Source organism: Leptopilina heterotoma, unplaced genomic scaffold (assembly GCF_015476425.1).
Source record: "Leptopilina heterotoma isolate Lh14 unplaced genomic scaffold, ASM1547642v1 Lhet_114, whole genome shotgun sequence".
Taxonomy (NCBI): domain Eukaryota; kingdom Metazoa; phylum Arthropoda; class Insecta; order Hymenoptera; family Figitidae; genus Leptopilina; species Leptopilina heterotoma.
This window is the reverse complement of record NW_025110833.1, coordinates 7,383,526-7,408,315: the sequence shown is the minus strand read 5'-3', so window position 1 is coordinate 7,408,315 and position 24,790 is coordinate 7,383,526. Positions and strand designations below refer to the sequence as shown.

Below are 24,790 nucleotides of genomic sequence, written 5' to 3'. Positions count from 1 at the left end.
CATTATCCAAAGGTTTTGCTAGTCAAAGTCAAATGCGCCATGGATAATTTAAATAACAATGTGCAATGAATTCCTTAAGTTCAAATTTTTCATTTATCGTATATTTTTTTTATTTCTATAATTATCAATAATTTTACCGCAATATAAATAATTTTCTCGCATAATATTGAAAATTTTACCAATTTTTTTTTCTATTGTATATATTTTATCAACAGTCACTATATATATATTTATCTTATAATTATAGAGCATATTTTTTTCTAAACCGGTGGAATTAAAAAATTAAATTTAAAATGAATTTTCAATTATAATTATTAAAACTTAAAATTATTATTTTCTCTAAATTAATTCACGATCAAAATATTTTTTATACACAATTATAATTTTTCTAGAAAGAAAATTTTACTATATTTAAAAGTTTTTATGAATCTAAATTTACTAGTTGTTGCTAGTGTTTAATATTTGTAAATATATAAAGTTATTTAACAAAAATAAAAAGTTTTTTAGAATATTTAAATTTGTTTCGTAACAGAAAAATAATTGTACACAATGATATCATGATAATATACGTAAGTTTGTTAAGACTGAAATAAAGTCTTTTTCTCTTTTTATTGTATAAAAAAAAAGAAGAAAATAGTGTTAAGAAAATAATTTTTCGCATTTTACAAAGAAAAAACAAAATCTTTGTAGAGAATGAATGAAAATTGATAAATATTGTGATGATGATGATGATGAATGAAAATGTATTTTCTAATTCTTAAATAATGCTACCTCAAGCGATTATCATATTTTTGTGAACTGAAAGTTTCAATACATTTTTTTCACTTATGAATACTTTTTTTATTTCAAGCACCTACATTATTATTTACTATTTAATAAATAAAATATTAAAAATAATAAATAGGGGAAGAAATTATAAAAATTAGTTTTAGAGGAAATTATTTGCAGATTAATTAAAATTGAAACGATGAAACATTTAAGGCCATATATTTCACGAGGAAAAAGGTTTTTACAATTTCGATACATAGAGAGCAAAAAACAATTTACTATTTTATTATGCAGCCTTGTGTAAAAAAAAGGTCAAGGCTGTACTTTGGTAAAAAGCACACAAAAACACGGCAGTTGACTCGATACTTGTGAAGTTACATGGATTTAAGCGCAAAAGAGATAAAATCTTACACAATAAATTCTCTACTTTGACGAAAAAAATTAAAAAAAAAAATTGTCTGCTCGATTATGAGGAACAAAAAATTATATAATATTTTATATTGCAGGCACACTACAGATCAATAGGATCACATCAATCGAAACCAATAAGTTTCGAATGCATTAATACTTTCGCTATTTTCTTTTTACTATGAATACTTCTTTTTTTTTCTTGTCTTGTTAAATTCTATTCTATCTATAGATAATATTTTCTAAAATATACAAACAAAGTATATACTAGAAAAAGTATAATCATATATTGATTACGATTATAATCTCATTTCAATCATTTCATTTGGCACCAATTAAAAACTAATTCTAAGTGTTAGGAATCAAAGAAATATGCTTAACAATTGACTACGATATTACATATAGAAAAAATAATCTCCCAGTCAATTGTTTCAAGTATTCGAATCATTTTCTTTCTTTTTTTTTTCTTTTTTGGAAATCAGTCACTAGAGAGTTTAAAAAAAATCAATTATATATCACGCTCTTCTTTCAAAATTCAATCAGTCAGTCTAAGTAAAAATTTCACCAAAATTGGAAAAACTTTTGTTTCTTTTTCATTTAATCTGTTGATATGGAAACTTATGAAACTAATTATATAGTTTATATCTCGAAATGACTATTTCGACAATTTCATATTTATAATTATTAAGACAACAAATAGAAATTGCGATCTGAAAATTAATGTCTAGTTTAAAAAAAAAAAGAAAAAAAATATTATAAATCCATTCACGGATATAATTATCTACTTATTTTTGCTTAAAGGAGTAATTCTTCTTGGATTTCGCTTCAATTCTGTCTTCTAGTTTGTGAATTAAATCGTCCAATTCATCCTGCAATGAAAATTAAATTTAAATTAAATTAAAATTACATTAAAATTACATTAAAATTAAATTCCATTAATTCAAATTGAATGTTAGATTAGAAAAATTGAATAATTGGAAATAAGAGTAAGAAAAATGGTTAAATTAATGAAATAAAAATAGAGAATAAATTTACCTCGCTATATGCAATCATAAGACAGCAATTTTTCATTATCTGCTTTTTTCTAGTTAAAAGTTGAATCGCGTGTGGAAGACAATACATACTGTCATCTTGTGAATTATTAACTAACGAAACAAATAAATTTGATCGACATGTTTCACATTCAAAATCGCCGTCCTCTTCCTTCACCTTCTTGCTCTTTCCTCTCTTGCCACTTTCGGGCGTTGGCAGTTTTTCCGTATTTGTCAAACCCAGTGCTTTTATTTGTCGACGAAAATCAATTTCCCTCTCGCAGACTCTCTTCACCGTTGGTAATATCTAAAGAAAACAAAGACAATTATCAATTTAGAATAAGAAAGGAAAAAACTAATAAAAGTCAAAATAAATTTGAATATTTCTAAAAATTACAACTACAATTCTTCCAAAATCAATTATTTTTTTTCAAATAAAATTATTTAAAACCTTATAATATTTTTTTAGAAAAATCATAAATTAATCATTTAAAAAAGAAAATATTTAAATATTATTATACTTTTACAGAAATTAAAATTTTCAACTAAAAAATAAAAATTTTCAATTTAAAAACCTTTTGGAATTTAATTGAATAAGTAAATTCAAATTAAAAATTTACCTGTTTCAAAACATCGATATGCGATCTCGTATCGTTAATAATACTGAAGAGTAATTTCTCCAAAGAAAATATAGATGGTTCGCAACTATCTTGTATATCCTAAAAAGAAATAAATTATTAATTTATAAATTATTTGGAAATTTTTTTGAAATTTATATTTTATTTAGAAATTTAGAGACAAATTTCGAAAAATTAAAAGAGAACAAAAAGAACAAATTACTAAAATTTAAGAGATAACAAAAGGACAAATTACTAATAATATTAGAGAGAAAAAAAGGACAAATTATCTACTAACAAATATTAGAGAGACAAAAAGGACAAATTTATACAAAAATTTGAAAAATTACCTTAAATACTTGTTCGGCGGCCTCGAGCCATGGGGATTGAGCAAAATAAACACTTTCCGAGACAACATAACCGGTGCAAATGCTTGAAGTAAATGCTTTTGGGAATACGACGATAAATTGTCCAGGTTCCTGAACAGTTTGACACAAGGGAACTCCATTTTTAACGAGCAATTCTGGCGGTACCATTGCAGTGTCAGACGGTAACCATATTGTTTTATTCTTGCAATAACGTGGCACCATTTTTGCAAGTGCATTTCTAAAATTATTATTATGCTCATCGGGAATGCCGTACCAAATTTTCTTCCCACCAGTGTGTAAATATTCTATCCAAGGTAGACCGTGGGGATCGCGATACCAACAACAAGCGCTGAATAACATTCCCACGTGAAGTGTCGGCACTGTCACACCTAAAAGTCAAGTCACCTCTAATGAAAATCTTTCACAAATTTAATTCTGTTCAATTTTAAATGAAATTAGGTATATTTAAAACTTACAGAAATTTTTTAAAATAAATCTCTATTTACAATTATTTTTTTCAAAGCAAATTAAAATTTTCGAAAATTTTAGTTTAAAAACTGTTCTGAAATTTGATTTAATGGAAATTTGCAAATAAAATATTTTTTTGTGTTAATAATAATGAATAAGTTTTAGAAAGTTGTTTTAGAGTTTAACTAATTACTATTTATTAAATTAATATTCTATAAAAATTAAATTCTTTGAAATCTCTAAAGAAATTCTTTCTTAAAATTTAATTATGTTCAATTTAATTTCAAAAAGATTCCAATTAATTTAAAAATTCTTAATAATTTATTTGTTTTTAATTCAAGTATCTTTTAAAAATTAAAAATTTGTTTTAGACTATTCAAAAAAATCACAAACATTTCATTCTGGATTTTACTTCACTTACTTAATTTCCTAATTTTCATAAATTTTAATAACATTACAAATTTTACATCAATTCAAATTTTCAAAGATTTCAATTTAAAAATCCTTTTGGAATTGAATTATTTCTAAAAATTCACACTATAACGCTTTTAATATTCAATTATTATCTAAATTTTAATTTAAATCAATTCTTATTAGAAAATTCTACGAGATTTCAATTATTTAAATAAAAAAGTAAATACTTTATAGAATTAGTAAATATTTCTTTTAAAATTGAATTCTTATAAGAATTAAATTAAACTTGTTAAAAATAATTGATTTCTTTCGAAGAATTTAAAAAATTTTTTAAGAATACTTGCATTTTTCGAGGTATTTATTTAAAATTGTATTAAAAGTTATTGAAATTCTGTGATGAGTTTTATTATTTATGAAAATAATTCAATTTTTTCGAGATAATTTATTATTTATGAAAATAAATTAACTCTTTCGAAGAATTTTTTTCAAATAAATCCATAAAAAATAATTGAATTTTTGCGAAGTAATTTATTCAAATTGATAAAAACAATTTAACTTTATTGAGAAAATTTATTATTTATGAAAATAATTGAATTCTTGTCAAGAATTGTATTATTTATGATAATAATTAAATTCTTGTCAAGAAGTTAATTAAATTTTTTTTAAATAATTTAATTCTCATTAAAAATTTATTATTTGTAAAAATAATAGAATTCTTGTAAAGAATTTTATGAAAATTCTTAAAAAATAATTGAAATTCTGAGAAGAATTTTGTTATTTATAAAAATAATTGAATTCTTGTAACGAATTTTATTCAAATTATTAAAAATAATTGAATTCCTTGGGAAAATTTTACTATTTATGAAAATAATAAATTGAACTCTTGAGAAGGAATTTATTCAAATCCATGAAAATTTTTGAATTCCTCTGAGAAAATTTATTATCATGTAAATAATTGAATTCTCGCGAAGAATTTTATTCAAAATTTCCATTGAGAAAATTTATTATTTATGAAAATAATTGTATTCTTGTCAAGAATTTAATTACAAATTTTTTAAATAATTGAATAATTTGAAAGAATTTTATTAAAATTTATGAGAATAATTTTTCCGTTTCAACTGTTAATTTAAAATTCATTTTTAAATTAATATTTATTAAAAAATTCTACGAGAATTCAATTATTTAACTATAAAGATAAATATTTGATTAAACAATTGAATGTTTCTTAAAATTAAATTTTCATAAAGAATTTTAATAAAATTTTTAAGAATAACAACTTTTTGGAGAAATTCTATTAAAATTGTATTAAAAATAATTGAAATTCAGCTTTATTTTATAAATATTTAATATAAATTCAGTTTTATTATTTATAAAAATAATTGAATTCTTGTCAAGAATTTTATTCAAAATGTTTTAAATAATTAAATTATCATGAAAAATTTTATTCTTTGTAAAAAGAATTGAATTCATGTAACGAATTTTATTTAAATTATTAAAAATAATTCAATTCCTAGGAAGAATTTTATTTATTTATGAAAATAATTGAATTCTTGTGAAGAATTTGATAACAAAATTTTTATATAATTGAATTATCATGAAAAATTTTATTATTTGTAAAAATAATTGAATTCCTAGAAAGAATTTTATTTATTTATGAAGATAATTGAATTCTTGTGAAGAATTTGATAAAAAAATTTTTAAATAATTGAATTATCATGAAAAATTTTATTATTTGTAAAAATAATTGAATTCCTATGAGAAAATTTATTAGCATGAAAATAATTGAATTCTTGTAACGAATTTTATTCAAATTATTAAAAATAATTGAATTTCTTTTAAGAATTTTATCATTTATGAAATATTATTATAAAAATAATTGAATAATATATGAAAATAATTTGTAAATAATTGAATTCCTGTGAAATATTTATTATTTACGAAAATAATTAAATGTTTGCGTAGAATTTTATTAATATTTTTTATAACTAATTGAATTCTGTTGAATTCTTTTATAAATTTTTATTAAAGTAGTAGATATTAAAATTCATCGAATTGTGGAAAGTTTTTGAAAATAATTAAAATTTTTCAAAATAATTGAAATCTTGTGAAGAATTTTACTACTTTTGAAAATAATTGTATTTCTGCAATAATTTGTAATTACTTCCAAATTCAATTTGTTTTAGTGTTTTTAACTAAAATTCTTCTATAAATCCATTATTTTTTATAATCAATTAAATATAATATTAACAAATTTAGTTAATTTCAGAAGAATAATAACTTTAGAAAACAACAATTTTCTAGGATTTCGATCAAAATTCCCTGACTTTTCAAGGTTTTTTCAAAGTTTATAAAATTCCCTGACATTTTCAGGTTTCCAGGTTGCGTAGCAATCCTGAGATTATATAAAAAAAGTAACTTTTAATGTCACAAATCTAAAAAAAAACGTATCTAAGAGAAAATATCAAAAAAAGAATAAAATAGAAAATGATGAAATTACCCATTAAAGGACCCAAAGCTCTGAGCACAGATCCAGCATTATTAGTGAGAATTTTCAAATTCCAAGGATGTCGCGCAAAGGGACTGTTCTTGGCAACAGAGAAACCAAAACCCCGACCACTTGAATCGATACTCGCAGCGTGAACGCAAACATGACGCTTCCTCTCAGTGACATGTTTCCAAAAAGCATTCTCAACATCAGCCGCCGAAGCGCCTTCAATTTCATTCAATGTTCTTTGATTATCGGCAAACCACATTCTCTGCGTATTCCTCGCGATACGATAAAATGCATTAAGCGGCATATTTCGTCCCTTAACGATACACTCCTCAATTTCCTCCGAACTATCGTCATCCTCCTCATCATCATTATTATCATTCGACATCGACTGCGACTCCAATCTCAATAACCCCTTCGCCTCTCGATTCGTCCATTCCAATTCAACTTCCTCAAACAATTTATCTCTTTCGCCCTGCGAAAGTGTATCGTAGGGCAATAAATATTTGCAGTAAATATCGTCCAATTTGGTAACGCGATCCTGTGCCGAGCGTGGTATTTTCATTCCGTCAGCAACTTTTTGCCATTTTTTCTTCTCAATCACCTCCTTTAGACCGCCGAGACATTGAACTGTTTGATATAAATGGGGAAGATCAACTTCCATTCCACCAATCCAAGGCGGATGATTTAATGTTATACTTTGCGTGGCCAAATATTTGCGTATTGCCATCATTTCCTTGACATTCGGTCCCCAACGATGGAGCATTCGATGAACGTATTGATTGTACGCTGTGAAACGCATATCGTCCGATACTTTACAATCGGGTTTGAAATTTGGCGGTGGAATGACTCGACAAATGCCAAATTTCTCAGCGATTGGACGTATTTTGTCGATGTACTCGAGGGGATCTTGAAAATCTTTCTCCGATGGATGAAATGTTGGCGCTTCAACGAGACGTGCCTCTTCATTTGGATCCTTTGTTCCTGGGAATGTTGTCGTATTTATTGGCGTGCAGACTTCTATTATTTTCTGCTTCGATTTGCCTTGGAATCTGAAATTTCATTTTTTTGTTAGTATAAAATTTTTCATTCTTTTTATTTTTATATTATTCTTATATAATTTATATAATTTATTTCATTCTTTTCATTTTCTTAACGTGATTTTATTTTTCCCTGATTTCAGGACAATATTTTATCTTTTTTGTCTGGTTTCTATAAAAAAAAACTCAAGGGGAGTTTAAATGCATTAAAAAGATAATTTTTAAAAGCGAACATTAGATTTAAAACTTTAAGGGTGTTTAGCCATTAAAAAAAATCAATTACTCTAGTTAAGTTCTCACGATTGTTTTCTAAAAATTCAATAAAATTCTGAAAAATATTCGCAATTATTTTCATTTTTAATCGAATTTTAAAAAAATTCTCTGCAATTTTCTTGATTTCTTTGAGTAATTTCTTGACTTTTTCCAAATTTAAACTAAATTCAATTAATATATAATTTTAATTTTATTTTAATTAAATTCAATTAAATTTAGATTAAATTGAAATTAAATTACGTTTTTCAAATGTTTTTAGACATAAAAAACTAAATTTTTTTGTAATAATTTGCTATAAATTTGATATTTTTCCAATTATTATTTTAATAAAATTCCCTGCAATTTTCCTAATTTCCTTGAGTAATTTCTTGACTTTTTCCAAATTTAAATTCTAAATTCAATTAAAATATAATTTTTATTTTATTTTAATTAAATTCAATTAAATTTAGATTAAATTGAAATGAAATTACGTTTTTCAAATGTTTTTGGACGTAAAAAAACTTAGATTTTTTTTTGTGATAATTCTATAAATTAAATATCTTTCCAATTCTTTACATAAAATTCCCTGTAATTTTTCTGACTATTTTGACTAATTTCATTGTTCCTGCTTTCGTTGGTTAATTTAATTTTTCCTAACTTTTCCCCGATTTTCCTTCTTTCTCTAAAAAATTTTTATTTTCTTGATTTTTCCTGCTTTCCCTGACCATTGTCAAACCTAGTTGTGATTCTGAATTCCAAAAAAATAAATTAATTAATTACAATAATAAAAAAATTAGTTACCTTTTTCCAAGTTTAGCCGACTCTGCCGATATTTTCCTCTCACGAGCAACTTTCGTCGTCTTCGTAATTTTCTCCGTTCCACTCGTCGCAACATTACTATTCTCCTTACTAATCGTCTGAATTTGCGAATTCCCCACCAATGTCGATGTCGAAGCAACAGGATAATCAGCACTCGAAGTCGATGGAATTGGCGGTGCTCGTGCAGTTGGTTGAACAGTTCCCACCGGAGGAACACGTGCCACAGTTAACGTTGGTTTCGTCACTAATTTCGCCTTCAACAAAACCCTCTGATTTGGTCCCGTTGGTCCCTCAGTTCCCAATTTCACCGCCACTCCCTGAATCAATTGCTGTCCCTGCACCAAATTCGAGCCATTTCTCGTCACCGCTTGCAATGGAATGTAAAACAACTGTCCATCATTGTCATTGTCATCGTCATTATCATTTCCCCTCTCGGTTTGCGTCGATATCTCCATACTCGTCTGCTCACTCTCGTCATTCTGATTCTGTTGCTTTTGATTCTGATCCAAATTCACCTGCACCGCTATTGACGCACTACAATTCACGTTACTCCAATTTGTCGTCAATTTATCCAGCGAGAGAACTTGTATATTTGCCAGATTCGGAAAACCTTTCAAATCACTGTTGGTCGTGTTCTCCTTCTTGTCGACAATTTTCTCCACCGTTTTCTCAATTTTCTCCAAGGACGTTTTCTCATTTTTCTCGGAAGTTTTCTCAATTTTCTCCAAGGACGTTTTCTCATTTTTCTCAGACGTTTTTTCATTTTTCTCGGACATTTTCTCTTGTTTCTCGTAAATTTCCCCAGTTTGCTCGTCCTTCTGATTAAAGACAGTGACGTCTTTATTTTTTCTTCTAAACGGGGTGCTGATTGGCGTCTCCGTATCACTTTCAAAAGCATAGACACTGCTTTCGTTCTCCGGTGAGAAGGCATTTGCACTCGGGGTCGTGGACTTTCGTTCCTTTACTTTTGGTAGGAATAATTTTCTCTGCGTTTGTTTCTTCTCTTTCTTTTCGGAATTCTCCTCGGGCGAGTGATCCGATTTCGAAACATCGTCATCGGGACTCTCCTTCGGTGTCTTTAGTTGAGGGATTTTTATCGATTCCCCAGCTGGGTCACAACTCTTCACAACAAGAGTTGTATTTTTTACAAATAGCTTTTGTGCTTTTGATTTATCGTGCAATTTCGCTAGGGTTACGTTAACGGGTCTGACGAGATGTTGAATTTTTGAGGAAATTGACAAATGATGGGAGATTTTTGGTTTCTCGTAATTGTAACTTGTTTCGAGATCGACTTTATTCTCTTCCTTTGCTATTGAACTTTCTGTGAGCCATTTTTCGATTTGTTCTGCTGACATATTGACACGTTCCTTACGACCTGTTGTTGTTGACGGCATGTCGATAATTTTTATCTCTTTCTCTTCTTCTTTTTCATTTTCTTTTTCGAAGACAACTTCCTTTTCAATTTTTGGTTCGTAAAATGATTTTTCTAATTGAATTTTTGTGCTTTCTTCTTTTTGCGGCGAATTTTTGTCTAGATTCGGTGACTCGAGGGGAGAAATCGAGGAGACTTGGACTGATTTTGATTCGATGCTGTCGCTCACGAGGAGATTTGAATTCACGTGCGATTGACAGGTGTCGAGTTTGTCGAGTACCTTCGATATTGCCTTCTTCGTGAAACCGCGGAATGATTCCTCGTCGTCGGACATTTTCGACTCTTTCACTTCTTTGAGAATTTTCACCGACTTGGTTAAATCGTCGTCGGATTCTCGTTTTCGTTTTATTTTACTCAGCAGTGAACCCAATGTTTCTTCGTCCGATTCTTCTTTTTCTTTCTCTTCATTGTCGATTTTTATTTCTTCCTCTAATTTTTGCCTCTTACTTTCCCGTTCGTCCTCTGACTTTTGTCTCTTAATCTCTTCGCTCTTTATTTCTCCTTTCAAATTTTCGTTCCGTTTCCGACTCTCGTTCGTCTGCTTTTCTTTCACTTTCAAGTTTTCTTCTTTTTCCTTTTCTTCAATTTTCGTCTCGAAATTCTTTTCAATATTCGATTCGAAATTCTTTTCAATTTTCGCCTCGAAATTCTTTTCAATTTTTGCTTCGAAATTCTTTTCAATTTTCGTTTCCTTTTCTACAATTTTCGTTTCCTTCTCGACAATTTTCGTCTCGAGATTCTTTTCAATTTTCGTCTCGAGACTCTTCTCGTCAATTTGCTTTCGTTTGAGTAAAATTTTCTCCTTTTTGTTAATAAATTTCCTGACCTGACAACTTTCGACTTTTAGTTTCAGGGAGAGATTTCTCGCCGACGATCTTAGACTTCTATTCGTTGGTTTTGTTTTATTTAAACTTCTTCGGGTCATTGGTCTTGTTTTGCCACTTTTTTCACTTTCACAAGAAATTTCGCTCTCCTCGTCAGTTTCTAATTCGCAGTATTTTTGAACTTTGACGATACGTTTACTTTTGAGGACTGTTCTTACAGTTCGGTTCAGTTTATCGATTCGCTTGCTACTCAAAGTGCTGGTTTCGAGTTTTATATCCTTTTCTTTGGCGGCCGTCTTTGCGTTTTGTTTCACTTTCTCCTTGATTTCGAATTCCTCTTTCAGGATTCGCCGTGAATTTGGCAATTCCGGAAAACTATCGAGTGAAATATCGTCCTCATTTTCTAAATCGGGACTCACTAGTTTACGTCCCAAAATTTCCATGTAAACCGCCGCGGCTTCTTTTGTTTTCCTCGTTGGTCGACGAGATAAATTTTGTGTTGATTTCGTCTCGACAAATGAGCGTGTCACTCGACGTAATTCCGTTTTTCTTGTTCCAATTTTCTTCGGTAGGGATTTAGCTGTGATTTTCTTATTACTCGGGGATTTTAATTCCTCGTCATTTGACATTGAATCTGAATCGAGAGAATCGTCTTTTGAGTTATTTTTATTTTTCCCAAAGCCCTTCTTTGCTTTTGTTCGTTTATTTTTGGGAATTATTTTCGGATTGCAAATTTGTTCGATGAGACCGCCACTACGAAGACCATGTCGTTTACTCTCTGTTTTTGTGAATTTTCTCGATGATAATTTATTCAGTGTTGTTGGTTTCTTGACATTTTTCTCTGTATTCGAACGTGTTCGTATAACATAAGAGGTTCTGATTTTATTTTTAATTCTCTGCTTCGCCAATCGTTGCTCTTGATATTTTCTCTTTAGCGCCTGAACTGTCGAGGTTTTCGTTTTAAATTTAATCGTATTTTTTAATCCATTCGGGAATTCTTTTACATTTTTTGATTTTGCTGCCTTTTGGGACGGATCGGATTTTGTGGATTCGGTGTTTCTTGGTTTTGAAGTGGAAGAAGTTGCTTTTAAATTTTTTATTGTTTTTGAATCACTTTTTTCTTTCTTGACACAAACGTTGAAAAAATTCAAACTCGACGGTAATATCGATGTTCCTAAAAGAAAAAAAATTATATTTTTAGAGAAAAAATAAAAGTTAGAATATTTTTTAATTTCCAGAATTTTTTTTACCTCTGAAACAAAGAAATGTTAAAAAATCTTCCGTATTCGGTCGCTTGTGACTTATCAATTCATTAATAACAGCTGGTTTTGATTTTTCTTTCTCCTTTTCTTTAACAGGAGTCGTGGATGGACTGTAAAATGTCGCAGCTCCCTGTGCAAATTTTCTTTGTGCATGAATTTTGGTCCTGAAAAGAAAGAAAATTTATTTCCTCTTCATTAATTTTTTGGATAACAATAAAAAAAACCACTATTACTATTATAATTATTAATTAACACATTTTAAGAAACATGTATAACACTGACGACTTTTGTTCAAAAAACAAATATATTTTGCCTTGGAAAAGAATAAAAAAAGCCGAGAGCTATTTCAGAATTTTCAGAAAAAATTAGTAAACACATATAAAGCTATGAACAATGAAAAAACTAACACTTTTTCAATTTATTCCTTTCTTTCTGTCTGTTAACACTTTTTTTTCCGGAGTAGAATAATTGAAAATGAGAGCGAGGTAAACAATGAAAAACCTACCTTTTCGGTGAATCCGACAATGGATCCATGAGGTCCACGAGATCTCCTTCTTTTCTTTTCCTCTTATCATTTCGACTCAATACCATTTTAAAAATTCATCACTTATCTGGTCATGATGGTGTCTTAAAAAGGGGTCGAGAGAAAATTATGCTCCAAACGGATGAGTTATTGAAAAAAAAATTAACACTAAACACTATTATTATAACAATATGTTAATTTTATTGAAACGAAAAAAAAATAATCGAAAGAATATTTTGATGGAACAAAATACAAAGATACGTGCTATTCATTGAAAAGGTAATGGCTTGCAGGTTTACAGCATGCAAAAAAAAGCAGAGAAGTTTTCAAGATGCACCTTAGATGCACCAACCTTAAGTTGGTCCTTTTATAATTTATTATTATAAATAATCTAAAATCAATGAATAAAAAACTTGTGTGCACTATTTATTTTATAATAAAAAGTAGAGACTGCTTTGGGGGATTGTTTATAATATCCGTTCCCTTCCCAATTTTTGTATAAATATTATATATTATACTTTAAAACACAAAAACTTATCCCAATCAAGCAAATTGAGAGACTAGGTTGTTTATAGATTCGTCGTAGACTCGAAATTCCTTTTGATTGGTCCTTTACAATTTTAGTTATAGATTCACTCGTTTGATAGCGCTCTCAACTTCCTGTTTTCAAAACAAAAAAAGAAGACATCAAATTTAACATTTTTTATTTTTTATACATTTTTGTACAAACAGCAAATTACTTTATACCCTTTATACTTTTCTTGATAATTCAATTCTATTAAAATTATTCAATTTGCATAAATTAGGTCTATAGAAAATCCACTGTCTTAATGAATAAGTTATTTAAAAATTTATTTTTGATAAAAAAAGGAAAAAAAACCTTTTCTGGGAAAGTTACCAAAGAAGCGATAAATTTTAGGTTATGATCACAATTTTTGAAGTAAAAATACAGAGAGGCGATTACTCTTCAAAACTTGTATTTATGTTCAAATTGTTATTACCACCGAAGTATTCAATAAAAACCGGATTTTAATTTAAATTTATAGAAAAAGGAACTTTTAATGAAAATAAATCGAACGCAAACATAACCTATAATTCGTGCCTTAACCGCGTCACAAAATAATATTGTCACGAATTGTTTCTTTGAAATGTTCTCTTTATTTTTTCTTCTAAAAATCTTTAAATGAACTCTGAAATAAATTGCTTATGCAAAATTATTCAGACCAGTCGATCATGTACTAAATATACGCAAACACCACATAAAAGCAAAATAAATGCATTCTATTTTCACATACATTTATCGTACAACAATATATATTACACTTGTTTTTTTTTCTTCTTCGATTTGTTCAAATTTTATACGAATTTGTATGTTTGAAAATTGCTCTTCTTCTCACAGCACATTTTTAATAAAACGATTTTTACATATTTTATTAAAGTGCAATTGAAAATGCAATATTGTAAATATCTAGATTAAATGCATTTATTACTTTTTTCTTCTTTTTTTTCAATTTCAATGCCTATTTAACTAAGTTGTAAAATAAAACATTTCTCGACGTCGTTTTGCAGTATCTCGTTTGTCTTATTTAAAAAATATTTATATATATTTATAAAAAAAAAAGTATTTCCATTCTACTTCTCACTTGGTTTTCTATCAGACACATCAAAAAAAGAAATTATTTTGACGCTTTTTTTGAGACAAAAAAAGAAAAATCCTCTTTTGTTTCGCTTTTTTGCAAATCGAAATTCTTCAAATGTTGCATTAATTGATATTTACATCATTCGTTTCTCCGAGTTTAGTTAATGTTCCTTGATTATTATCTACGAGGGGAAAAAAAAGGTTTTATCTATTTTTTGTGGTAAAAAGAAGATGACTATTGTGAGCAGAAATATAGGCAGTGAGCAAATTGTCGAATGTTGATGATGATGATGGTAACAAGAGATCCTAAATTAATGTTGCATCTTCCAAAAAAGTGATGTAACTAATATGCAAGATTTGCTTTTTTCTTATTTCTTCTTTTTCTTGAAACAATCAACTATCCACTGGAGTAATTTCTTTTTATCCGATTATTAATCCGCATCCAAGTCTGAACATTGCTTTATTGTGATTAATCACGCCACTTAAAGCAAATGAAAATGGAAGAGGCTGTAATTTCTTTTCCAGCACTGCTCCGACATTCCAATTCGAATCGACGCTTCCTGCAAGAAGAATAATGAATTAATAACGATAAAATTAATCTTTAATCAAGTCTAAATAAATTTCGATTTATTATTTTCTCTATAAATAAATTTCAATCAATTTTCAAGTTGATAAATAAAGTTCCACTGTTAATAAATAAAAATAAAGTTAATAATTTAATTTCAATTCGTTTTCTATGAATAAATTTCGTTTTATTTTCTAGAAATTTTTTTTGTTCTAATTTTTGTTTGTTATATAAATAAAATTCTATTCTATAGTTAATAAATTAATGAAAGTTGATAAATTCACAAGAATGGGTTGTAAATTGAAAATTTTGAGCAAACCTTTAAACACGAGGTCGGCCTTTGGAAGGTCAACTTGATAGCCAATTGTAGTGACACATTCTGCTATTCTTGTATTAATTTCGAGTTCAACTCCGACTTGAACTTGATCGCTGGCTTTTTGATGAAAACAAAGATGACAGCCTCCCATACTTAGACTTCCACTGACTGTCGAATCGCCTTGTGTATAAATTCCAGCAGCCGAGAGAACAGTGAGCGAACCACCGGGAATCGTTGGCGCTTTTTGATAGACAAGTTCACCTCCAAGAGCTAATGACGGTGTTATACTTTGCAAATAGTGTAAAACTGCCACTCCTGAAATATTTTACAAGAAAATAATGTAAATAAATCAAATAAATAAATAAAATAATGCAAAAAGCAAAAAACGAAATAAATAAATAAATATAGAAGAAGTAAGAAAACTTACATACAAAAAATAGAAATAAAGATAAGAATTTAAATAAATACAAAATATAAATAAATATAAGAAGTACATAACTAAATACAAAATATAAATAAAGAAGTAAATAAATATGCATAAGCTTCGCACTGTTGATTTAATACAAAAATTTGATTCTGTATTTCCCTGATTTCAATAAAAAATAAATTCACTTTTTTTCTTATTTAACTTCAAATCTAATTTTTTTTAAAATTCAATTATTTTCCAAATAGTAGATGATTGCAAAGCCTGTATAAAAAGAAAAAAAATACCTGCAGAGCAGTTTTAAAATCAAAGAAACGAGAAAATTAATTAAATATCAAAGTCGATGCGAACCTGAATTATTAATAATATCGGGATTTCCTAACGTCAGAGAGACAGTGTAAGTGTCGGCACGATAATCTGATGACATTTGTACTGCTGAGAATTTACTTTTTTGAACTTGAGTTGCCATTTTTGCTCTGATTCTCGAGCCAAATTGATGTACAATATTAGCATTAAGATTTCCATTGGGATCAATGTCACCGAGTAAAACTGGAAAAGCTTCCGTTGGTGATGTTTGTTTTGTACCAACGTACGTGGCTCCAAATCTAGAAAAAAAACAATACAAAGCGTTTAAATTACACTAAAAATACCCTTTTTTTACCACAAAAATTAAAATTCTAAATAGTTTTCTATTTATTAAATTTATTATATTTCTGAATAAATCTTTCCTTTACCTATAACCAGAAGGTGTTGTAGAACTCATATTTATGGTATGAGATATTTGAAAATGGTTACTAAGACCTTTGTTTAACATCAACTTGGCCCCCTCGAAATTAACAGGAAAGACATCTGCAAAAAAAGAAAAATTAATTTCGTTTTTAAAAACAATGTTACTGAACTAGAAAAAAATGTTTCAGCATATTTTGAACACAAACTAGATATTCACACACTGATTAGATAATAAAAATTAAATATTCATCTCCAGAAAAATAAAAAATTAAAATAAGAGGTTAAAATCATCACCCAAATGTCAATTGTCCCTCAAATTTTGCCAATTACTCCAAAAACTAAAACCAATCAAATACAAAGTAAACATCAACTATCAAAAAACTACTTTTCTGTTATAAATTCAAGTAAAATGTTTTCCAAGACAAAATGATCATTCAAAAAAAAGAAGAAATGTATGAAAAGAAAAAAATGTGACATAATGTAAAAAGAGTACCTCGGCATTTTTTATTTAAATCCTCGATGGTTCCTGGATTTGACAATTTGAATGAATCCTTTGAGGAGGGAGTTTCTATTTTTGCTAAATTTGATGATAATTCAGGAGTTAAGGATGGAGGCGGTGGCGGTGGAGGAGGTGCAGAAGCTGCATGAACATTGCCCATTCTTATCGTTTAATGAAGAATTCTCTGCTGTTTGGAATTTATATGCAATTAATATTCAGACACTTGAAGAAATTGTAATTAATATACTTTTTTTGTTATTATAAACAGGCGATGAACATTTAAAAATACCGACCTTGCAAAGCACTTCACCACGAGTTATACCTCTTTTTTTTTGGTTATCTTCTTCCACGGCTCGCACCACGCCAGGTTTGTTAATGCGCATGCGTTGCGACAATCTGCGCGCGCATTAACTACGACACGCGCCTAATTTCGAATAATAATAAAAAAGTAAATTAATAAAAAAAAACTATAAGTTCATAAAAAAAATATAATGAATAAATTAATAAAAAAAACTTTATTAATAATAAATTAATAAAGTTGTTAAATTGAGATATAAAATGTAAATTAAGAAAAAAGACTACAAGTTGATAAAAAAATATAAATTAATAAAAAAATAGAGAAAGAAAAAAATTAAATGACAAAATATTTTTTATACAATTAGAATTTATAAGGAAATAATTTGCATTTCATTCTAATAATTTATTCATAAAACAATTAGTTTTTGTATAATTGGTAAATTAATCAGTTTTGTATAATTAGTAAATTATTGTAATTTTTTGTAAAACAAATTTTTTGTAAAAACAATTAGTTTTGTATATAATTGAAAAACACAATCAGTTTTGTATAATTAATATCATTTTAAATACTTAAAGAAATATTGGCAAGATTAAATTCAACTAAAGAGGAATTAATTCGTCACTATTGACTCTCGGGTTGAAATAAACATTTTCTGTAATATTCTAATACTTCTATACTTTCTTTAACGCCATAAAGTGCTCGGGGACATAAATATTTTGGTGGTTTATCTCGATATTTTGAACGTTGCCAGCGTCTGAAACAATATTAAATTTTTTAATTTTTTTCTCTCAAATTAATGAAAATAAAAAAATAATACAATAAATAAAAACACAAATAAAAATTGGAAAATAATAATAAAAGAACTATTAATAATAATAGAAAATAATATAAACAAAAAAAAATATTAATGAAAGAAACAATTATAAAAATACAAACAATAAAAATATTAATAATAGAAACAATAATAAAAATACAAACAATAAAAATATTAAAAAAAAGAAATAATGAAATACAAATAATAATATTAATAATAATAAAACACTGAATACTATTAATATTTTCTTTGTGAACAATTAAAGTTAATCGGAAAAATGAACAAAAATTACCTCACGAGTTCCTTGAGAGATGACACGTCAATTATGTGATAATGTAAGTAGTCATTAACTAAAGGCATTTGTGTTGTGAGAAATAATCGATCCATACAAACAGAATTCCCAGCAAGTGGACAGGTACGTTTTGAAATATATTTTTGTAAAAATTCCAACAATTTTGTTTCAGCATCGCAATTTTTTATTTCGCTCCTTCTAGACACGTCTATTAATCCAGACTGTAAAATAAATAAAATTATTTATTCATAAGTGTAATTTTAACCATTCTCTTCACTGAAATCCTCAATTATTGTACAATTATAATTACAATAGTAATTATTTGTTATTCAAATTATTTTTATTTGCTGGAGAAAAAAAGAAAAACATAATTAATTATTCATTAATTGTTACCTAATAAAAATTTTTAAGAATAATTACATTTTTCGAAGAATTCCTTTAAAAATTGTATTAAAAATAATTAAATTCCTAAAAAGAATTTTATTATTTATGAAATAATTGAATTCTTTAGAAGAATTTTATTAAAATTTTTGAAAATAATTGAATTTCTGCGAACAATTTTAATGCTTTTGAAAATATTTGAATTTTTATCGTGAATATTGTTATTTATGAACATAATTGAATTTCGTGAAGAATTTTACTAAAATTTCTGAAAATAATTGAATTACTGCGAAGAAATTGATAAAAAATTTGTAAATAATTGAATTCCTGTTAAATTTTTATTATTTATAAAAAAATTAAATGTTTGCGTAGAATTTTATTAGAATGTTTTTAAATAATTGAATTCTTTTGGAAAATGTTATTAAAATAGTAAATATTGCAAATCATTGAAATGAGGAAATTTTTTGAAAATAATTGAAATTTTGCTAAGAATTTTATTAAAATTTTAGAGAATAATTGAATTTCGGAGAAGAATTTTATTATCTACAAAGATAATTGAAATTTTGACAAATTTTTTTTTTAATTTTTGAACATAATTGAATTTCTGCGAAAAATTATATTCCTTTTGAAAATAATTGAATTTCTGCAACCATTTGTAATTTCTCCAAAATTTAATTTTTTAGTGTTCTTAACAAAAAATTCTTCTACAATTTAAGTTATTTAAAAAGAAATTATTTTCAGAAATAGAAAAAATAATTTTTCTCACCGTTTTATGACGATTTCTATTCAAAGTATCCATATTATCGAGGACTTCATCCGATTGATGAATAACAACGTGAAATTCATCGCTCACTGTTTTTAAATTGCCATCGGTAATAATACAGGCGAGTTCTAAAATTCGATCCTTTAGAGGATCAAGTCCCGTTTTCTGCAAAAAAAATTTTTTTTTGTGTTAATAAACATTGAATAAAACAATTTATTTATTATAAAGTTATTTTAGTTATTATAAAGTATTATTATACTCACTTCCATGTCAATCCATACGATGAAGTCACTTTTCTTAAGTGTCATATTAATATTCAGAAAATGTAAAATTAGTTATAAAAAAATAAATTCTCGTTTCTATAGCTATTTTTGTAGTTAAAAAAAATTGAGTAAATATTTCAACAAGAGATATTAACATTTTTGTCTGCATTTAACACTCTTTTCTTGGTTAGATTAATTATATTTACAATTTTCCTCCCCCCAATAATAAATAATTATTAACTTTTAATAACAACCAATCAGAAAACAACTTTTAGGCGCCTACTTTCAAAAAAGAAGAAATTAATTTTGTACAATTCTAGATTCAGAGTAAAAAAAAAATAAAAAGTAAAAAATACGAATAACAGTTTAACTAAATTAACTAAAGAGAAATTAATTAATTCCTATTAATTCCATAATTAAAATATAAATTTTCTGTAATATTCCAACTCTTGTATACTTTCTATAATATCATCGAGTGCACGGTGGCACAATTTTTTACGTGGTGTATTCTTAAAAACAGAAGGATTCCAGCGTCTAAAAATAATGCAATAATATTTAATTTGAAAATTTACTATTTTAAATTATTATTTTTTACCTCACAAGTTCCTTGACAGTTGAAACGTCAATTATTCGATAATGTAAATATTCATTGACTAATGGCATGTGCATTGTGAGAAACATTCGATCCATATAAACCGAATTTCCAGCAAGTGGACATGTTCTTTGTGGAATGTTCTTTTGTAAAAATTTTAACAATCTTGATTCAGCATCGGAATTTGTTACTGTGCTATTTCTCGAAGCATTTGTCAATCCGGTCTGTTAGAATTTTTAAAAATTAAAGAATAAATAGTATTTAATTTTCGTTTAAAAAAAAGAAATTCTAGGTTAAATTTTAGCACCTTTTCATGATGTTCCGTGCACCATTCATCCATTCCATTGAGTACTTCGTCTGATTGATGAATTATAATATGAAATTCGTCGCTCACTTTTTTTAAATTACCGTCAGTTATGAGACAAGCTACTTCTAAAATTTTGTCATTTACAGGATCGAGGCCAGACATCTGTAATGTTTATTTTTTACATCTTCTTCTTTAATAACTTTAGTCAATACGATTATATAAATAAACTGTTATTATACTACTTCTTGACTATTATATTACTATATATATAAATAAACTTGATATTAAAACGATTAAAATTTAAAGTTCTATATGAAAATTTATTAGTGTTTTTAAAAAACTTTCTCAACTCACTTCCAAATCCATCCAAACAATATAATCCCTTTTTTCAAGTGTCATTTTAATATTTAAGTATGTAAAAATTCTTTTAAAAATTTAAATTCTACTGGGAAAATAGAACACGATAAACACTGAGACTGATCAACACGAGGGGCCACGAGTTATTGACACTTTTAGGTTATGTTCACATTCTCGACGCATGCGCAGGCATTCCACGTGACCTGCGCGTCTTTTGGGTCTTTTGAAAGAAAATTCTCCACCAATCGTAATTCAACTTTTAAGTGCCTTATTTGAAATACTGAAAAAGTAATAATTTTTATTTTTTTATTTTTATTGGAAAATTATAATTTAGAAAAAAACTTTTTAAATGATAAATAAAATGGAATTCTTTATGAAATTCTATACTTTCGACTATCTTTATCGTTTTACATTTTATTTTTATAAATTAAATTTAAATTTCAAATTATATAAAAAGTAAACGAATTAAAAAAATTATTCCCCTGAAGACTAAAAAATTCACAATTTACCTTTTATAAACTCCTTTGGTATTTTATTTGTATAAAAAAATTAATGTCGCTTTGTACAATTGATATTACGTAAATACTTACAAGAAGAAAAATTAAATTTTTTCAATATCACTTTAATTTAAGAATAAAAGTAATTTATCTAAAATCAACGCAAATCAGGTGCTTGAAACGCAAATGTCCTATAATAATCTAATTCACTTATGCTTTCTTTAATATCATCGAGTGCTCGGTGAGTGAATTGTTTTTGTGGTCTTTCTTTGTAAACCCTGCGATTCCAGCGTCTAATAAGAAAACAATTCGAATTATTATTTATTTGTCGAATAATTGTTTATTATTAATTATTCGAATTAATAATCAATCGAATTATTAATTATTTGAATTATTAACCAATCGAATTATTCATTATTCGAATTTTTAATCAATCGAATTATTAATTATTCGTATTAATAATTATTCCAATTATTAACTAATTGAATTGTTAATTTTTCGTATTATTAATTATTCGAATTTTTAGAATTATTGTTAAATCGAATTATTAATTATTTATATTAAGAAATATTCGAATTTTTCATTATTCATATTACATATTAATTATTCGAATTATTGTCAATGTAATACTTTTTAATAATTATTCAGTAATATTAATATTATTTGTAATTTTTTTAAATTGATAAAATTATTAATTTTCAAATAGGAAAAAATTACCTTGCGAGTTCTTTGAGAGAAGAAACGTCTATTAGTCTATAATGAAGATATGAATCGACTAAAGGCAAATGCACTTTGAGAAACATTCGATCCATGTGAATAGAATTTCCAGCAAGTGGACAGGTACTTTGTGGAATATAATTTTGTAAAAAATCCAGCAGTTTTAATTCAGCATCTGAATTTGTTATTTTACTATTCCTAGAACCATCTATTAATCCAGACTGTAGAATAGAATATACAATTTAATTTTTTAGAAATATAAAATTAGAATAAAGTGCTAATTTTAGAATAAAGTGTAAGTTTTCGTATAAAATGTAAATTTTAGAATAAAATTTGAATTCAGGATAAAATGCAAATTTAAAAAAATTAAATTTTAAAATGTAAAATTTAAATATCAGTTAAAATATAGGAAAATTAAATAAAAATAATTTATTAATGTTTGTAAGATTTATTTATTTATTACCTTTCGATGTTGCTTTGTATTCCATTCATCCATTCCATTGAGCACTTCATCCGGTTGATGAATAACAATTTCAAATTCATCGCTCACTGTTTTTAAATTGCAATCAGTGACGAGACATGCGAGTTCTAAAATTTTGTCCTTCAGCGGATCGAGTCCAGTCATCTGTAATTTTTAGTATTTTATTTAATTAAATAAATAGAATTTTATTAAATAAATAACTATAAGATTTGTCAAATTTTTTTCTACTTTTCAAATAAAAATATGCTCCAACTTACTTCCATATCCATCCAAACTATACATTCACTTGTTCTGTACATCGAATTCTTTTTTTCCGGTGTGCACTCTAGAAAAATAATTTTTTGTTATTCTTCTATACTAATTATAAAAATAAATGCAAGCAAAGTGAATTATTAGATTTTTTTTGAGAATTTTTAAAATGTCATTTTTTTAATTTTTAATATGTAAAAATTTTAATAATTTAATTTTATTATATAGTCCAATTAATAATAATTATTATTATTGAAAATTGTAGACGTTCAAGTACCATTTGTGGAGAAATTCGTAGTTTTATGTTGCACATATCTACTCAAATGTGAGAGTCCTCTTCGTAGAATAATCATTGTTTTTTTTTAACAGAAGAATAATAAACTTTATAAATTTCTATATTTAATACCGCAGCTGAAAAATAATATAAGTCTCAACAATTAGGAAAAGAAAATTTAATTGTGCAAGGAATTAAGAAAATAATTACTTAATATTAATAATAATGATTAAATATAGAAAATTCTCTTTCTGTTCTTTCGCAAAGGCAAAGATTTAAATTTGCAGGTTATGTTCTATGAGAGAAACTATAATTTTTATGTCTAATTACCTTTTTAATCTTTATTCTGAATATAAATAGTAATAAATCTACTGTTTCGTTAAGTATCATAAAACATTAATTATATAATAAAATAATAAATTACAAAAATCAAAATTAATAAATAATAGAACTTTTATAACCTGAAAATTATTTAAAAAATACAATAATCTGAACATTTATGTATATACATAATATTCAGTCTGTTACAAATTATTAAATTTTGTAATCAATATAAAATGATATTAATACTTTGATGACAATTGTATAAAGAAACTTATTAAAATTTGTTGTTTTTAGACATTTTTAAATGCCTCCACGTGTGGAAAGCTTAAGAAGGGGTGCTACCCTCTGTACCAAAAACATAAGTTCGAATGCTCATTATGCCGAATTTACAATTTAGAAATGACCAGATACGCGAATCCTCAATAACCTAAATTGTATATTGAATGAAATTCAAAAGTAGGGAATAATCATTTGATATATTCTGCATATGGAGAATATTATTTTAAACTAATTCTTTTTTTCCACAATTTGAAATTATTGCAATTTTTATTTTTGGAATTTCCACTTTACCTACATTTTAATAGATCGAAACGTAAAATATCAGAATTGACATTTAATTGAAATATGATGGAGAATAAATATATATTCACTGAATAAAAAGATTAAATAATTATTAAATGTTTGAATTTAATAAAAACATATTGTTCAAAAGTTACAGTGCGAATTGTACAGAATATATATTAATAAGAAATATAATTTGGCAGAATGTCGATTCGATCGATTTTATATTTGCAAGAAATTCAATTTGACAGAATATCAATTTATAAGAAACACGTTTTCGTAGAACTTTAACTTGTCAGAATTGTAATTTTGTAGAATATTAATATTGGCAAATCTAATTTTGGTAGAAATCTGCTTTATCAGAATGATCACATGTTCGAATCCTCAAAAGTTAGAATTCCATTTTTACCGAAAATGGATTCCACATAAATATTTGGCGCAAATTTTAAAATCGACCAATCAGAAATCAGAATTTTAAAATTTGCGCGAAATATTTATGTGGAATCCATTTTCGGTAAAAATGGAATTCTAACTTTTGAGGATTCGAACATGTGATCATTCTGATAAAGCAGATTTCTACCAAAATTAGATTTGCCAATATTAATATTCTACAAAATTACAATTCTGACAAGTTAAAGTTCTACGAAAACGTGTTTCTTATAAATTGATATTCTGTCAAATTGAATTTCTTGCAAATATAAAATCGATCGAATCGACATTCTGCCAAATTA

At 26.5% G+C, this 24,790-nt stretch overlaps 5 protein-coding genes across 10 annotated transcripts; all 5 read right to left on the bottom strand.

The window, feature by feature from the left end:
• Nucleotides 1–968: 968 nt before the first annotated feature.
• On the bottom strand, nt 969–13,292 carry LOC122506485 (protein Jumonji). Of its 2 annotated transcripts, none has more exons than XM_043618702.1 (9): nt 13,055–13,292; nt 12,700–12,821; nt 12,183–12,358; nt 8,659–12,106; nt 6,572–7,617; nt 3,175–3,581; nt 2,828–2,926; nt 2,212–2,514; nt 969–2,045 (listed from the first exon to the last, which is right to left on the bottom strand). In XM_043618702.1, exons 2-9 carry the CDS (start codon nt 12,783–12,785, stop codon nt 1,962–1,964), a joined length of 5,649 nt encoding a protein of 1,882 aa, XP_043474637.1. In that variant the 5' UTR covers nt 12,786–12,821; nt 13,055–13,292; the 3' UTR covers nt 969–1,961. The 2 variants fall into 2 exon arrangements, with proteins under 2 accessions (XP_043474637.1, XP_043474645.1); XM_043618710.1 differs by having other exon boundaries at nt 13,070–13,292.
• A 563-nt stretch (nt 13,293–13,855) lies between these two features.
• On the bottom strand, nt 13,856–17,312 carry LOC122506472 (mitochondrial import receptor subunit TOM40 homolog 1-like). Of its 2 annotated transcripts, none has more exons than XM_043618681.1 (6): nt 17,183–17,312; nt 16,884–17,076; nt 16,396–16,510; nt 16,013–16,266; nt 15,241–15,552; nt 13,856–14,916 (listed from the first exon to the last, which is right to left on the bottom strand). In XM_043618681.1, exons 2-6 carry the CDS (start codon nt 17,047–17,049, stop codon nt 14,777–14,779), a joined length of 987 nt encoding a protein of 328 aa, XP_043474616.1. In that variant the 5' UTR covers nt 17,050–17,076; nt 17,183–17,312; the 3' UTR covers nt 13,856–14,776. The 2 variants fall into 2 exon arrangements, with proteins under 2 accessions (XP_043474616.1, XP_043474625.1); XM_043618690.1 differs by having other exon boundaries at nt 16,884–17,073; nt 17,183–17,310.
• A 262-nt stretch (nt 17,313–17,574) lies between these two features.
• Nucleotides 17,575–19,844, bottom strand: LOC122508043 (oligoribonuclease-like). The gene is made up of 4 exons (XM_043621119.1): nt 19,701–19,844; nt 19,441–19,602; nt 18,294–18,514; nt 17,575–17,941 (listed from the first exon to the last, which is right to left on the bottom strand). Exons 1-4 carry the CDS (start codon nt 19,743–19,745, stop codon nt 17,809–17,811), a joined length of 561 nt encoding a protein of 186 aa, XP_043477054.1. The 5' UTR covers nt 19,746–19,844; the 3' UTR covers nt 17,575–17,808.
• A 248-nt stretch (nt 19,845–20,092) lies between these two features.
• On the bottom strand, nt 20,093–21,135 carry LOC122508052 (probable oligoribonuclease). The gene is made up of 4 exons (XM_043621134.1): nt 20,954–21,135; nt 20,600–20,761; nt 20,296–20,516; nt 20,093–20,234 (listed from the first exon to the last, which is right to left on the bottom strand). The coding sequence occupies exons 1-4, from the start codon at nt 20,996–20,998 to the stop codon at nt 20,117–20,119; spliced, it is 546 nt and encodes a 181-aa protein (XP_043477069.1). The 5' UTR covers nt 20,999–21,135; the 3' UTR covers nt 20,093–20,116.
• Nucleotides 21,136–21,460: 325 nt separating this feature from the next.
• Nucleotides 21,461–23,839, bottom strand: LOC122508017 (oligoribonuclease-like). 4 transcript variants are annotated; one of them, XM_043621102.1, is made up of 6 exons: nt 23,745–23,839; nt 23,178–23,311; nt 22,909–22,976; nt 22,634–22,795; nt 22,171–22,391; nt 21,461–21,746 (listed from the first exon to the last, which is right to left on the bottom strand). In XM_043621102.1, exons 2-6 carry the CDS (start codon nt 23,251–23,253, stop codon nt 21,611–21,613), a joined length of 663 nt encoding a protein of 220 aa, XP_043477037.1. In that variant the 5' UTR covers nt 23,254–23,311; nt 23,745–23,839; the 3' UTR covers nt 21,461–21,610. The 4 variants fall into 4 exon arrangements, with proteins under 4 accessions (XP_043477037.1, XP_043477023.1, XP_043477030.1 ...); XM_043621088.1 differs by having other exon boundaries at nt 23,636–23,783; XM_043621095.1 differs by lacking the exon at nt 23,745–23,839 and adding an exon at nt 23,505–23,646.
• Nucleotides 23,840–24,790: the final 951 nt, after the last annotated feature.